The following is a 14,462-nucleotide window of genomic DNA, read 5'->3' on the forward strand; positions in this document are numbered from 1 at the left end:
GTTGTTCATCAGCAAGCGTTGTGTCCGTCAGCGCTTAAACTTGTTGTTACTACAACAGTTGATTTCATGGCAGCGGAGCATTGAACCACAGGCAGTTTGTTTCACTATCGGAGGAGCAGGAGAGCGAACATGCTGATGTCCGGTACCACACAGCTGCCACATGGCTCAGTCCGGGCAAAGTGCTGAAAAGGTTCTGACTTCTGAAATCAGAGGTAAGAGTTTTGTGAGATGGAAGACAAAACCACCCCAGAGCTGTCTGATAAGGACCGGATGGCAGATTGAACGTTTGCTGTTGCTGTAACTGCAGTGATGAATGAAGTGAACACACAGCTGCAGGCCGAGGGCCTCTTTGCTCATGAAATGCACATCCATGTGAAAGCCTTCGTGACAAAGCTGCAATTCATTTCAGGGCAACTGGGCAGCAACAATGTCAAACACGTGAAAACCCTGAAAGAAGTCAAACCATCATCTGATCACCGGCACTCGTCCATGTTAGGAGCACCGCGTGATGAATTTAAGGCGATTTCAAAAAGGTTGAGGATGAAATGCAGCTGGTTTCCTCTCCTTTACCACTAATGTTCAGCTTGAACTCACTGACCTGCAGTCTGATTCACTACTGAAAGAGCACTTTAAGTCAGCATCACTGCCAGAGTTCTACTCTGCTCTCAACGAGGAGAACTTTCCAAACAGGAGGAGACGTGCTCAGAAGATGTTGGTTCTCCGTGGATCCACCTACATGTGTGAACAGACATTCTCAGTCATGACGTTTACCAAATCCAGGTACAGATCCTCTCGCTGATGTCAGCTGTGCTTCACATCTCCACCTCAGACATCCAACCTGACTTTGATGGACTTGTTGCAGCTCCACAGAGACTGGATTTCTCACATGAATGAGAAAAGAACTGAAGACACTAAAATGTGGGAATATAACAAGTGAAATGGGACACTTGATATGCTTCTTTTCTTTTTTTGCACCGTTCTGAAAATGTTTTAATACAGGCGTGAACAAGTTCTCCGAGATCGTGACGCAGATCGCTTGACTACCCGGGTAAAATAAGACCGTTGCTGTTGACCAAACGTGACCCGTGGAAATAGCCTATACGTGAATTTCCTGCTGAAGCAGGTAAAACGATATCACTGTTCTTGTTAACCAGACGTGAGTTCTACTGAATCACCTTTAGAACAAGATCGTGGCAAAATCCAAGCGTGAGTTTTTGCAAAGTTTTTCCTTGAGTAAAGAAACTCCGCCTCACGCTGACGGCTGTATTGTAATAAGTAAACCGGTAGGGTCCACCAGTAAAAGATGGGTGGCCAGTCCGCCAAACACACGGAACCGTCGGGTCCGATTGTGGCAATGATGCAGCAGAAATACGGGAGAACACGTACAGAGTGTCGCCCATACTGGACAAAAGAGTTTGGGTTCCCAGGAAACGGCTCGTTGAGTGCCGCCAAACTTAAAACGTTAAGAGGGGATTTGGAAGGTTAAAGGATTTAAAAGTGGTAATAAGGTCAAAGTGAAAGACCTGGAAATAATGGAGGAAACCCAGACACGTCTGGCACAATGGGAAACGGGATGTGAATGATGGAGAGAAAACAGATGATGGAGAGCTCACGTGTGAAGGGACGACTACTGCTGCCTCTCCAAAACAGGGAAGTGACACGCGATCGTATCGATACCGAAACCCAACACCAAAAAACAGCTGACGTCCTTTTTGGGCATGTGCTCATACTGTCGACCATTTATTCCAAACTACTCACGAATGGAACAACCGTCATCAAACTTAATCCACGGGAAACATCTTCACATCTTCACACAAATGAAACGTGCTCGGTGACGTGCGAGTCAGTGGCGCAAGACGTCCAACCATCAGCTGTTATTGCAACTCAACGATTCTTCTCTCGTTTTACTTTCTCGTACAGACGAGGGATTTGTTTCTACTTGGAATGTGGAACCTCGGCTCCAGTATGTTGAGGAGGTATTGGAAGCCCTCGTTTTCACCAGCACTGTGAGGCTGTATATCTTTACAGATAAATAAGGCAACGGCTGCGCTTATTGCCTGTGATCGAGCTGAGTCGGTAGCCAGCGGCATGAAAGAAAGTGGCGATACGTTTCTCAGTGTGCTTGGCAGGTGTACTGGTAGAGCTCGCCACTGTAGCCACACCTGGATCTGAGGAGGAGGCAGACGTCTCAGCGCGTCGCCTCTTCAGGTGCGTCCCTAAATCAGCTGTACTTTATGGCAGCGCGACGTATTTTATTTTATCCACTTTCCCGTCTTACTTGGAAATCCAAAGTGTTGCCAAACCTTGGATTCATTGCAAGTTTTCGGGACGTCTACCTCTCCATCCGCCATGGTAACGCTCTCCCACGCGCTCTCCTCCAACTCCAGACTTCACGAGAATCGCCCACTGACAGCAGAGGAGACGAGCGCGCTTAGAAACAGAGAGGAGGCGTCTATCCAAGTATGAAACGATTGGTCACAAATCATTGGACGCATTTCTAAATATTAAATGGTGTTCGCCTCCACACGATTCTGTATAAATACATCGGATTATACCGATGCAAAAATGTTAGAAACGATGCACCGCGATTCATCCCACAAGGTATCCGGTGCACACTTTGTTGATCCGGGCCGACGCATCGTGAGCTTTTACGCCGACGCATCGAACCGGTGAATCTCCCCATCCCCACTCCAGAGATTCAAACCCCCTCCTGCGTGATGCGTCTCCACGGAGGTTCCTTTAATGCAGCGTCGCTCCTTCAGGGACGGGGGCGAGCGCCCAGGACCTGATGGAGGACGAGGAGACGGCGGACGAAGACGAGGACGACGAGGCGGAAGTGGAGGACGACGAGAACGTGGAGCTGGTGACGGATTAGATATCTCACTCCTCTGGCGCTGAGAGTCATTCTCACTCCTCAGCTTCTTTCCTTCTTCTTGTTCCTGGCAGCTCGTTACATTTGTGAAGCTGATGACGTTTCACTTGAAGCACGTTGATGAAGATGATGATGAAGATGTTGATGATGAAGATGAAGCTGCTGCTGAAACAAACTTGTTTGTTTACAGACGGAAGAAAAAGAGGAAGAGGAGGAGGCGTCGGTCGGAGAGGTGAAGGCGTCCCCCAACGCAGACACCACCATCCTCTTCGTCAAAGGAGACGGTAAGGTCCCTCCATGCTTCCTTATCTCCTTAAGCAAAGGAAACAAGTGATCAAATAAAGCTTTATTTTATTTTACATTCCGTCCTTTGGTAGTAAAGTCATATTCACCTTCATTCAAAGCAGCCGTGTGACGCCGGAGAGAAGACGATATTTCAGCTGTTTACCGGCAGAATGAACTCTTCATCTCCTCCTCCTCCTCCTCCTCTTCTCCTTCAGACTTCCCTGCCAACGAAATCGTGAAGTTCCTGCTCGGTTTCTCCAACAAAGGACCGGAGAACTTCGTGGTGGAGTCTCTGGACGCCTCCTTCCGTTACCCACAGGTACCACGACCTTTAACCTCTCCGTGATGCGTTCAGGGACCATTACAACTGTACGGCGATGTGTTCATGGGTAATATGTAAAATGTAGTTTTAGTGATAATCTTTTCCTTTTAATATAAAATAGCAGATATGAATTATTATGCGTTAAGCTTCTTAAACTATAAGAACTTTACAGCATTAAAAAGACGACATGAATAATTGATACAATTTCTAAATGTATCAATGTTTTATTCCCTTTTTAAAGAGAAAACTACTGTAGATGACTCGAGCAAAGCGAAAGTAGTCGTTATTATTTCTCACGATGATGTAATCGGCGCTCCTCTCTGGCCCCGCCCCCTTCTCTTTAGGATTACCAGTTCTACATCCAGAACTTCACGGCGCTGCAGCTCGGCATCGAGGTTCCCGCCAGCCGGCAGGCCACCTTCGAGTACTCCTTCATCCCCGCCGAGCCCATGGGGGGGCGGCCCTTCGGCCTGGTCATCAACCTCAACTACAAGGACGCCAACGTAAGCCCCGCCCCCCCATGGGGATAGATTTCATTGGTTTCTCGAGTCTCTGACGCCCACAGAAGGGATTCGTTTTCATCGGAGTAACCAGAGCGCACATCGGCGTCCCGAGGCGTCCTCACTCGTCCCTGAAAGTCTCTAATGAGTAAAAGTTGTCTTCTCGTAGGGGAACATCTTCCAGGACGCCGTGTTCAACCAGACGGTCACCATCACGGAGCGCGAGGACGGACTGGACGGAGAGACGTAAGCGTCCACGCCGCCTCACCTCCGTCTCACGTCCTGCTCCCTCACTTACTCCTCTTCCTCGTCTCTGCAGCATCTTCCTCTACGTCTTCCTGTCGGGCCTCGGGCTGCTGGTCGTCGTCGGGCTTCACCAGCTGATCGAGTCCAGGAAGGTACAGATGTGGACTCCAGTCAGACGCCGCAGCATCTGTGTCGGTCACGTGACGACGATGTCATCGTTTCTGAGCAGCTCAGAGTTGGACGTCGAGCAGAATCTGTGTCCTCACGTCTGACTCTTTGTCCTCAGAGGAGACGCCCAGCGCCAAAGGTGGAGATGGGGACCTCCAGCCACAACGACGTGGACCTCAGCTGGATCCCTCAGGAGACCCTCAACCAGATCAGTAGGGCTCCTCTCCTTCTGTCTCTCCCTTTGTCTCCTTCTGTCTCTCTGCTTCTTCTGGAAGTTGATCCTCATGATGAATATTTGAAAGCATCTAAAAGGCTTCAGAGGTTTTGTAGAGAACATAAAGATATAAAGTGACATTCTTTTGTTGCTCGGACGCTTTCATCTCTGCTGCCGTTTTTCTCGCAGAATCAGCTGTTCTCTCCCTGTTTGACCTTTAACCTCCGCTCTGCATGAGGGTCACTCACTGTTTCTCTCTCATGTTTCCCTGCGTCTCCAGTGCAGAGTCGCAGAGGTGAGATGTGTGTGTGTGTGTGTGTTGCTTAAGAGATGAAATAACTAATGAACAACACGCAGCAAAACGTCTTCAGCCTCCGTTTAAACAGAATGAAACATCTTCATCACGGAGGTGACTTCTCTTCTCTTCTTCTCTCCAGACAAAGCGTCTCCCAGAAGATCTCCTCGCAAGAGGAACCAGAAACGCTCAGCCGGCTCGGACGAGTGACGGTCGCCATGGCGACGGTCCACAGAGGACGGATGAAGACGGGACGAGTGGGGACTCGTTCCACTGAGAGACTTTAAACACACAGGGATCATGTGACTGGTTTTATCTGCTCGTTTCCTCTGTGGGAGACACAGCGTTGATGGATTCATTCCATCCAGAGGAAACGAGCTTCTGCTTTCATTTTGTTTTTTAAATGTGCAGGAAATAAAGTTTGATTTGATGTCGTCTTTGTTTGTTCTGATAAGTGTTTACGACACATTGATGTATAAACGTGTTATAACTTAATAGTTGAAGTAGGAAAACAAACTTTAAAATGAAGAAAAGAACTAAATAATCAAGTCACTTTTGAGACTGTTTCACTTTTATTATTAATTTCCTGCTGCAATAATCAGACTTTAATCATCAAGTATGTCAGCAAAGTAATACATGGAGGGACTAAATATACTGTTAGAAACAGAAGCACCTGATATTATCTCATTAAACATTTGAAGTAGAAATCTGCTAAAAAAATTATTCATATTTTCCTTATTTGTCGTTTATCAAACGTCTACTTGAACATTGTGACACATAAAGATGAAGATTAAACATCTAAACGATAATTATTGATTCCATCTGCAACACCACAAGTCCCAGAGAGCTGTGGACCCTCCAGAGTCCAGACCAGCTCAGGTACCCCTCACCTGCTCCACCTGCATCTACACCCACATGAACCACCATCAGCTGCACAGACTGAACTATGTGGTGAGCAGAGAGGAAGGTTCTCCACCAGGAGGAGACTCTCCCTCCTGCAGAGAACACAGAGACACTGAGGAACCAAAACAGGAACCAAAACCATACCAGAGATCAAACCCAAACCCAGGATAAAGAGGTTCAGTGAATGTGGTGCTGAAGGTGTGGAGGTGGATCAGTGTGTCAGAGGAGACTCTGTAGAAGGACAGAAAGCCAGCAGGACAGTCCACATACACTGCTACTCTACCAGAGGAGGAGAAGGAGATGTGTGTTTCTGTCTTATTGTGCCAGACATAGTAACCTCCATCAGAGCAGATCAGACTCCAGGACTGATCATTCATTCCAAACATACAGTCATCACTGTCTCCTTTCCTCTTGATTCCTCTGTAACTCACTGATACATAAACGTCTCCTCTACACTCGACCTCCCAGTAACAGCGACCAGTCAGACCAGTTCTACACAGCAGCTGAGGATAGTAGTCAAATCTGTCTGGATGATCAGGATACGACTGATCCTCCTTCACACGTGTCACCTTCCTGTTGTTGTCAGACAGTTTGAGGTGTTTGTTTACTGTGTTTGTGTCGATTGTGAGTTCACAGGAATCTGATGAGAGAACAAGACACAATACAGCTGCAGTTATTAATCATGTGTTCATCTACTGACACGTTGATGATGACGTCACAGAGGTGAATGAGTGATGTCACAGTGTGAAGATGGTTGAATCTTCATGAATCAAAGCTCACTTACACTTCCTCAGACCTGGTCTCAGCCATCGGACTCCATCAGGCTCCACCCTGAAAGGAGGAGGGGGGTCAGAGCAGCATGGAGACGTGGACATTACATCACACACAGCTTTGTCCTTCATGTCCACATGGACCACCTCTTCTTCTTGTGATTGGCCGATGACCACAGCTCATCACGTTCACTCATTCATCTATTATTATTATTATTGTCAGCATCATTCTGACCGTCAGCTTCTATTTCACACTCAGTTTCCTTCAGCAGTCAGTGAATAAATGTTTAAACCTCATCAGGTGGTTTCTTTGTCCACTTGTGGTTCAGTGACAACAAGCTGTGAACACAACATGTGACATGTGATCGTCTTCTACAGTAGTTCTGTAACATGAGATCAAGCAGCTGCTTCCACATCCAGCAGGTTCACGTCAACATGAAGGTTCCTCAGGAGTCTCTGTGTCACCTGATGGACCAATTCCACTATTGTCTCTCTTCGGTCTCCAGCATCTCCTGAGGAGAACATCTTGTCCTTTCTCAACGTGTCATTTTGTCCTCGTGAGACGTCATCAGTCGCAGCCCGAGTCCTGTTCCAATTCTAAAGTCCACATCTGGCCGAGAACCGTCATAATACCCAGATGTGACTCGCCCCGCCCATTTGACCCAGAATGCATCAAAGCAGGCTCCTCTGTTCAAATATCCCAGAATGCATTTCACCTCAGCAACAGTGAACGATGCCAGAGGGTCACAGTTGCTGCAGATGCTGAGGACCAGAATCATTTATTTACAAGAAGATTCCCCGTTACGTTACGTGATGAACACCACACGCTGCAGCCGGGCTGTGAAAGCGGAAACGTGAGACTCCGTAGAGGACGTAGTTAGCGGACCAATCGCAGCCTGGTGCGCTGCGGGAGGCGGCGCTTTAGACACAAGGACGCAAGGGCGTCTTGCGTCTGCGTCGCTCTGAAAACGTAAGTAAGTCCCAAAACTATTTTGGGACTTACTTACGTTTCTCTGTGTTTTGCTGCGGCAGCGTGTTGCTTTTCTGTCTAATTACGGGTTCATACTCGTTGGCTTGCATTAATATGTGCAGCTCAATGGGGGTGAATATATTGTTTGTGGTGGTTGTCATGGTAACTCGTAGCATCATGCTACATGCTAGCATTCATGCTGCCTTTATACTGTGATGCTGCACGCGCTCAACTCTGAGTCAACCTACTCGACTTGATTGAACCAACAGCTGTTCTGAACCCAGAAACTCAGAGTTTAGTTTGTTAAACTTTCTTAAGCCTCTCCAGTTGATTCAGAATGCTGCAGCACGTGTATTAACAAGAACTAAGAAAAGGGATCATATCACTCCTGTACTAACTTCTCTGCACTGGCTCCCTGTTAAATCAAGAATAGATTTTAAGGTACTTCTCCTCACCTACAAGGCACTTGCTGGTGAGGCACCGTTGTATCTTCAAGAGCTTGTAACACCTTATTGCCCTACAAGGCAACTGCGCTCCATAGATGCTGGGTTACTTGTTGTTCCTAGGGTTTTAAAAAGTAGGCTGGGGGCCAGAGCCTTCAGTTATCAAGCTCCTCTTTTGTGGAACCAGGTTCCACTTTCAGTCCGGGGGGCAGATTCGGTCAGCTCTTTTAAAGTAAAACTTAAAACGTTCCTCTTTGATTCTGCCTATAGTTAGGGCTGGCTCAGGTTAGTCCGGACCAGCCCTTAGTTAAGCTGCTATAGGCTTAGAATGCCGGGGAAATTCTTAGGACACACCAAGCTCCTCTTGCACGCTCTTGTTCTACCATAATTCACGTTTTATTAATGCACATGACTAATTCAGCTTCTTTCCGGGAGTTTTTTTTTGTGCTTTCTTTCCTATCAGGTCTCCGTAGATCGTGGTTCCTTCGGGACCCTGGTCCTGACACCTACCGTGGCCATGCTGACGCCTGCTGCTGCCATCATCATCATCATTATTTTAGATATTAATCATATTACTTTACTCATAAACCGACATTACCCTCTCCTAAAATCTCTGTGCTCTCCCTCCCCACAGGCTTCTGTGGATGGTGGTTCTATGTGATGGTGGTTCTATCTGATGGTGGTTGCCCCTGCAGTGGTCCTGCTGTGCGCCTGGCTTACTACTCACAACTACTTCATTACTATCATTTCTGTCATAGGAATTGTATATATTATACATTGTTCATTCTGTACACATGGCATCCATTGTAGTCTGTCCATCCCGGGAGTGGGATCCCTCCTCTGACGTTCTCCCTAAGGTTTCTTCCCTTTTTTCCCTCTTGTAAGGGTTTTTTCATTTTTTGGGGAGTTTTTCCTGTGCCGATGGTGGGTTTCGGGGCAGAGGATGTTGTATGTGTACAGACTGTAAAGCCCTCTGAGGCAAATTTGTAATTTGCGATAATGGGCTATACAAAATAAAATGACTTGACTTGACTTGACTTAAACCTCCTACTTGAAACGGACACCAGGTCCACCATCAGCTGTTGGTTCTTCACTGAGCGTCTGTGGCCGACTGTCACCTGTAGCTTCAACAAGTCCACTCTGATCATCCAGGGAACCGTCTCTCAGTGCAAAGCACCAAAACCAGGAGAAGCTGAACTCCTTTAAAACACCAAACGTTCCTCCTGTGATGATCCATCAAGACGCTTTGAACTGTTTCTACTGTTTGTCTCTTAATAGTAATGTCTGGACTAAAGGACAAACACACACTGGAGGCAGATGACCAGCTGCACAGTGTTGTTTGATAAGAGCCCAAAAACCTGCAGCGTGACCAAGGTTGACTCGTATCAACCCACCATGATGGCGTCAGCGTGTCAGGAGACACTGTCCTCTCTTATAACAACAAGCCTTTCATCTCCTTCCTCCCTGTTCAGGCTCATCCTGGCTACTGATCCTCACTACTTCTGTCTGTGTTGATGGTCTCATGTGGGACACAAACAGTTGGATGAGTCTCTGGTGGTTTGAGGTCAGCTTGGTGTGTCAGGGTCTTATTAACCAGGCTGACAGAGGGACAGAGAAAAGGTTTCCAGCTCCTCTACAGACTGATGGTCTGTGGCTGCAGCCTCTTCATACCTGAGAGTCTCCAGTCTCCAGTCTCTTCATACCTGAGAGTCTCCAGTCTCCAGTGAGGATCCTCCAGTCCAGCAGACAGCAGATTCACTCCTGAGTCTCCTGGATGATTGTAGCTCAGGTCCAGCTCTCTCAGGTGGGAGGGGTTGGAGCTCAGAGCCGAGGCCAGAGAAGAACAGCCTTCCTCTGTGATCAGACAGCCTGACAGCCTGCAGACACACAACACAACACACATGTCACATGATCTGAGGGGCTGGAGGGGCACTGCAGGACTGAGATACTATCAGGTACTGAGGGGTCACATTAACATGGTTACTGACTGTTTCCAGTCACAACTAAACACCCACTAATGTCCATCAGCAATCTGATAACATTACTGATAAGTATGATTAATATTTCTATTTGTAACATTATATTGAAGATAATATCTACATGTTCATGGAAATATGTGGAAAACACAAATTTGATTTAAATCGAGCAGAAAGAATCTTATGAAGGTTACAAATCCATTACCATTGGATTAAATAAAGACACCAAGTGGACATTGATTGAATCCTGACCTGAGAGTCTCCAGGTCACAGTGTGGACTCTCCAGTCCAGCAGACAAGATCTTCACTCCTGAATCCTGCAGGTGGTTGTTACTCAGGTCCAGCTCTCTCAGACTAGAGGACTGAGAGCTGAGGACTGAGGACAGAACTTCACAGCTTCTCTCTGAGAGGTTACAGCCACTCAGTCTGAAGAGAAAACAAACAAAATAACATTTGTATTCACATTAAATCCTCTGATGAGTTTGGACTAGAATACGATCAGTAAGAACAAAAAGGAAAACATGTTCAGTGAAAGTGTTTACAATTATTTTGTTCTACATTAAACAAGGACGTTTATTGTGCTCTACTGTTTACAGGAATTACTGTGGTATCAACATCCGGATGAGGCAGCGATATTTAATGTTGTTTATTAGTTAAATACAAAGTTAGGCTTCTCTATCCTCCATCTGACTCCTTCCAAAAAAGATAGAGAGAACAAAGTGAGTGTGAATGAGGAATGGATCTTCATCAAATCAGAAATAATCAACCATCACTCAGCAGATCATCACTGTAGAGACACACATTAAGATCTTCTGTCTCTTTCCCACCTCTACTTTTCATTCATTCATTATATGAAACAGGACATCACAAAGCCTGAATTACAGGAACAACAGGATGAACATGTGATGTTTGATCGTGAAAGAACATTGCTATTTTCAAGCTGCTGTGTAGTAAATACGTCTTGTCTACAAGGTTCTTATGATGTAATGGAAATGTACATACATTCACAAAAAGTTGTGTTTTGTCTCTAAAATTATTTCCTCTGGTTCCACAGTTCCATAAACACAATATTAAAGACACATTAACTTAATCTGACCTGAGAGTCTCCAGGTCACAGTGTGGACTCTCCAGTCCAGCAGACAAGATCTTCAATCCTGAATCCTGCAGGTTGTTGTTACTCAGGTCCAGCTCTCTCAGACTAGAGGACTGAGAGCTGAGGACTGAGGACAGAACTTCACAGCTTTTCTGTGAGAGGTTACAGCGACTCAGTCTGAAGAGACAACAACAACAAGATATATATTATTTATGCTCAAATGAAATCCTATATGATGAGGAGTTTGGACTAAAATACATCATTAAGAGCAAAGAAAATGTGTTCACAATTCTTTTGTTTTACTTTAAACAAGAGAAATAAATTCATAGTTTTCTGTTGTTGACAGGAAGTACTATAGTATTGACATCAGGACCAGGCAGAGATATTTACTGCTGTTTGTAAGAGCTAAATACAACGTGAAGCTTCTCTGTCCTCTGACTTGTTTTAAAGAAAGAAAACAAAGAACATCTGACAGCAGCAGAAAAGACGGCAGCGTGTTTAAGTCCTGATGTATGAATCTGACTCTCTGTACTTACAGAACTTTGTTGGAGGCTTTGACCACCGGCAGCAGCCTCAGAAGAGCCACCTCTGAAGCAGAGTATTTCTTCAGGTCAAACACCTCCAGATCTTCCTCTGATGAGAGTAAAATGAAGACCAGTGCTGACCACCGAGCAGGAGACAGTTTATCTGTGGAGTGACGTCCTGATCTAAGGGACTGTTGGATCTCCTCCACTAGAGAATCATCATTCAGTTCATTCAGACAGTGGAACAGATTGATGCTTTTCTCTGGAGACACCTTCTCACTGATCTTCACCTTGATGTACTGGACTGTCTCCTCATTGGTCTGTGAGCCACTTCCTGTCTGTGTCAGCAGACCTCGCAGGAGAGTCTGATTGGTCTCCAGGGAAAGACCCAGGAGGAAGCGGAGGAACAAGTCCAGGTGTCCATTAGGACTCTGTAAGGCCTTGTCCACAGCTCTCTGGTAGAGACGCTTTGGTTCAGAGCGTTTAGACCGGCGGGAGGTTCTTTGTTCTCCTGACAGCAGATTGACACCAGAGCTGAAGAAGGTCAGATGGACATGAAGAGCAGCCAGAAACTCCTGAACACTCAGATGGACGAAGCAGAAGACCGTGTCCTGGTACAGTCCTCTCTCCTCTCTGAAGATCTGAGTGAACACTCCTGAGTACACGGAGGCTGCTCTGATATCGATGCCACACTCTGTCAGGTCGGATTCATAGAAGATCAGGTTGCCTTTCTGCAGCTGATCAAAGGCCAGTTTTCCCAGAGACTCGATCATCTTCCTGCTCTCTGGACTCCAGTAAGGATCCGTCTCAGCTCCTCCATCGTACTTGACCTTCTTCACTTTGGACTGAACCACCAGGAAGTGGATGTACATCTCAGTCAGGGTCTTGGGCATCTCTCCTCCCTCTCTGGTCTTCAACACCTCCTCCAGAACTGTAGCAGTGATCCAGCAGAAGACAGGGATGTGGCACATGATGTGGAGGCTTCGTGAGGTCTTGATGTGAGAGATGAGGCTGTTGGCCTGCTCCTCATCTCTAAACCTCTTCCTGAAGTACTCCTCCTTCTGGGGTTCAGTGAACCCTCTGACCTCTGTCACCATGCCGACGCACTCAGGAGGGATCTGATTGGCTGCTGCAGGTCGTGTGGTGATCCAGAGGCGAGCAGAGGGAAGCAGCTTCCCCCTGATGAGGTTTGTGAGGAGAACATCCACTGAGGAGATCTCTGTGACATCAGTCAGGATCTCATTGTTGTGGAAGTCCAGAGGAAGTCGACACTCATCCAGACCGTCAAAGATGAACACGACCTGGAACTTCTCAAACCTGCAGATTCCTGCTGCTCTGGTTTCACTGAAGAAGTGATGAACAAGTCCCACCAAGCTGAACTTCTTCTCTCTCAGCACATTCAGCTCTCTGAAGGTGAATGGAAATGTGAACTGTATGTCCTGGTGGTCTTTGTCTTCAGCCCAGTCCAGAGTGAACTTCTGTGTTAAGACTGTTTTCCCAATGCCAGCCACTCCCTTAGTCATCACGGTTCTGATTGGTTCCTCTCCTCCAGCTGAGGCTTTGAGGAGGTCTTCTTGTCTGATGGTTGTTTCTGGTCTGGCTGGTCTTCTGGATGCTGTTTCAATCTGTCTGACCTCATGTTCTTGATTGACCTCTGCAGTCCCTCCCTCTGTGATGTAGAGCTCTGTGTAGATCTCATTCAGAAGGGTTGGGTTTCCTGCTTTAGCGATCACCTCAAACACACACTGGAACTTCTTCTTCAGGTTGGATTTGAGTTCACGCTGACAAACTGCAGCATGAAGTCCTGAATGAAGACAACAAAGAAGATCAATGAGTCAAAGAATAGATGTCAACATGTCCTCTCCTCAGAGAATGACTATGAATATATTCTGTCCGTCTCTTGAGACATTAGTGAAGATCTCATTCATCAGCATCTGTAGAGAAATCCTCTTACTGCTCTGCAGACGCTCAGCCAGCTGCTCCTGCTTCATTCTTCTCAGGAAGTGCACCGAGATCTTCTCAAATGCCTCTCTGAACCTCCTCTGCTCTTCATCCAGCACCTCCTCATCCTCTTTCTCTAAGCATTCTGGGTAATCTGAACTCACAACCTTCTGGATCTTCTTCAGCTCGTTCTTCACAAAAGTGAGGATGTTCTCCTCCAGCAGCTGGAACAGAACATTCTATGAATGACAACTAGAACATGGAAGCCACCATCAGGTCCATGTTGGACAGACGGACAATCCACTGGTCTACAAAGTGCAGCATGGAGATGATGGTGAACGGAGATGTAAAAGTAGTTGTTCATGTACACACCATGAAGATGGAGTCCAGATGTGTTTGATGCTGCTGGACAGACGGACCTGTGGGAACCTCTGAGCTCTCCTGGTCCTCTCTGTGGAGGAACATGAACCATCAGCTCACATGGTGTTTGGACCATCAACACCAATACAACATTAGTTAAAGATATTGGCTTCTGTCATGATTGATCACCATGGAAACCAGATGCTGAAGACTGTTGATGATGACGGACAGTTTATTAGTTGAGTGACAGTTTGTCATCAGTTTGATTTGTTTTTAGTTGTTCTAAGAACAACGTCTGCAGACCTCTGCATCTGGTACAAAGTCTTATGGAACTACTCCAAACCTCTTCAGTCCGTCCTCTGACCTCTAGAAGTCTCCTTAGACCTTCTGAAACTAGTCTTTGGACCTTTTCACAGAGTCTACTGACGATACTTTGTCCAAACCTCTGCATGGAGTCCAGAGACCACGTCAGCTGGTCCACAGAGCACCAAGTTCATTCTAATCACATGTTCAGTCCCAGTCATCTTTCTCCATATGTGACCTCTGCTGATCCTGATGTGGAGGAACTAGCTCACATTGT

At 46.5% G+C, this 14,462-nt stretch overlaps 2 protein-coding genes across 15 annotated transcripts in view; one reads left to right on the forward strand and one right to left on the reverse strand.

The window, feature by feature from the left end:
• Positions 1–14,462, forward strand: part of ssr1 (signal sequence receptor, alpha) — a 38,175-nt gene that overhangs the window by 16,442 nt on the left and 7,271 nt on the right. The window contains exons 1-9 of one of the 6 annotated variants that reach the window (XM_040169221.2): positions 2,713–2,863; positions 3,063–3,156; positions 3,373–3,476; positions 3,824–3,982; positions 4,149–4,225; positions 4,299–4,377; positions 4,512–4,605; positions 4,888–4,902; positions 5,045–5,339. The exons of 1 other annotated variant lie outside the window; for it this stretch is intronic. In XM_040169221.2, coding sequence (XP_040025155.2) covers positions 2,789–2,863; positions 3,063–3,156; positions 3,373–3,476; positions 3,824–3,982; positions 4,149–4,225; positions 4,299–4,377; positions 4,512–4,605; positions 4,888–4,902; positions 5,045–5,112 — 765 coding nt within the window. In that variant the 5' untranslated portion in view covers positions 2,713–2,788 and the 3' untranslated portion in view covers positions 5,113–5,339. 4 more of the 6 variants (XM_078096366.1, XM_040169222.2, XM_078096370.1 and 1 more) reach the window with 4 other exon arrangements.
• The window catches only part of LOC120813508 (protein NLRC3), a 30,396-nt gene continuing 21,389 nt past the window's right edge, over positions 5,456–14,462 (reverse strand). For 7 of the 9 annotated variants that reach the window (XM_078096356.1, XM_078096355.1, XM_078096357.1 and 4 more), the window contains 8 exons: positions 13,895–13,973; positions 13,536–13,746; positions 11,594–13,385; positions 11,061–11,234; positions 10,217–10,390; positions 9,692–9,865; positions 6,590–6,636; positions 5,456–6,445 (listed from right to left, as the gene is read on the reverse strand). In XM_078096356.1, the coding sequence (XP_077952482.1) occupies positions 5,847–6,445; positions 6,590–6,636; positions 9,692–9,865; positions 10,217–10,390; positions 11,061–11,234; positions 11,594–13,385; positions 13,536–13,746; positions 13,895–13,973 (3,250 nt within the window). In that variant the 3' untranslated portion in view covers positions 5,456–5,846. Of the gene's footprint in view, positions 6,446–6,589; positions 6,637–9,659; positions 9,866–10,216; positions 10,391–11,060; positions 11,235–11,593; positions 13,386–13,535; positions 13,747–13,894; positions 13,974–14,462 lie in introns of all 9 variants that reach the window. The other 2 variants (XM_078096361.1, XM_078096360.1) reach the window with 2 other exon arrangements.

The sequence above is a fragment of the Gasterosteus aculeatus genome, chromosome 21 (assembly GCF_964276395.1).
Source record: "Gasterosteus aculeatus chromosome 21, fGasAcu3.hap1.1, whole genome shotgun sequence".
Taxonomy (NCBI): Eukaryota; Metazoa; Chordata; class Actinopteri; order Perciformes; family Gasterosteidae; genus Gasterosteus; species Gasterosteus aculeatus.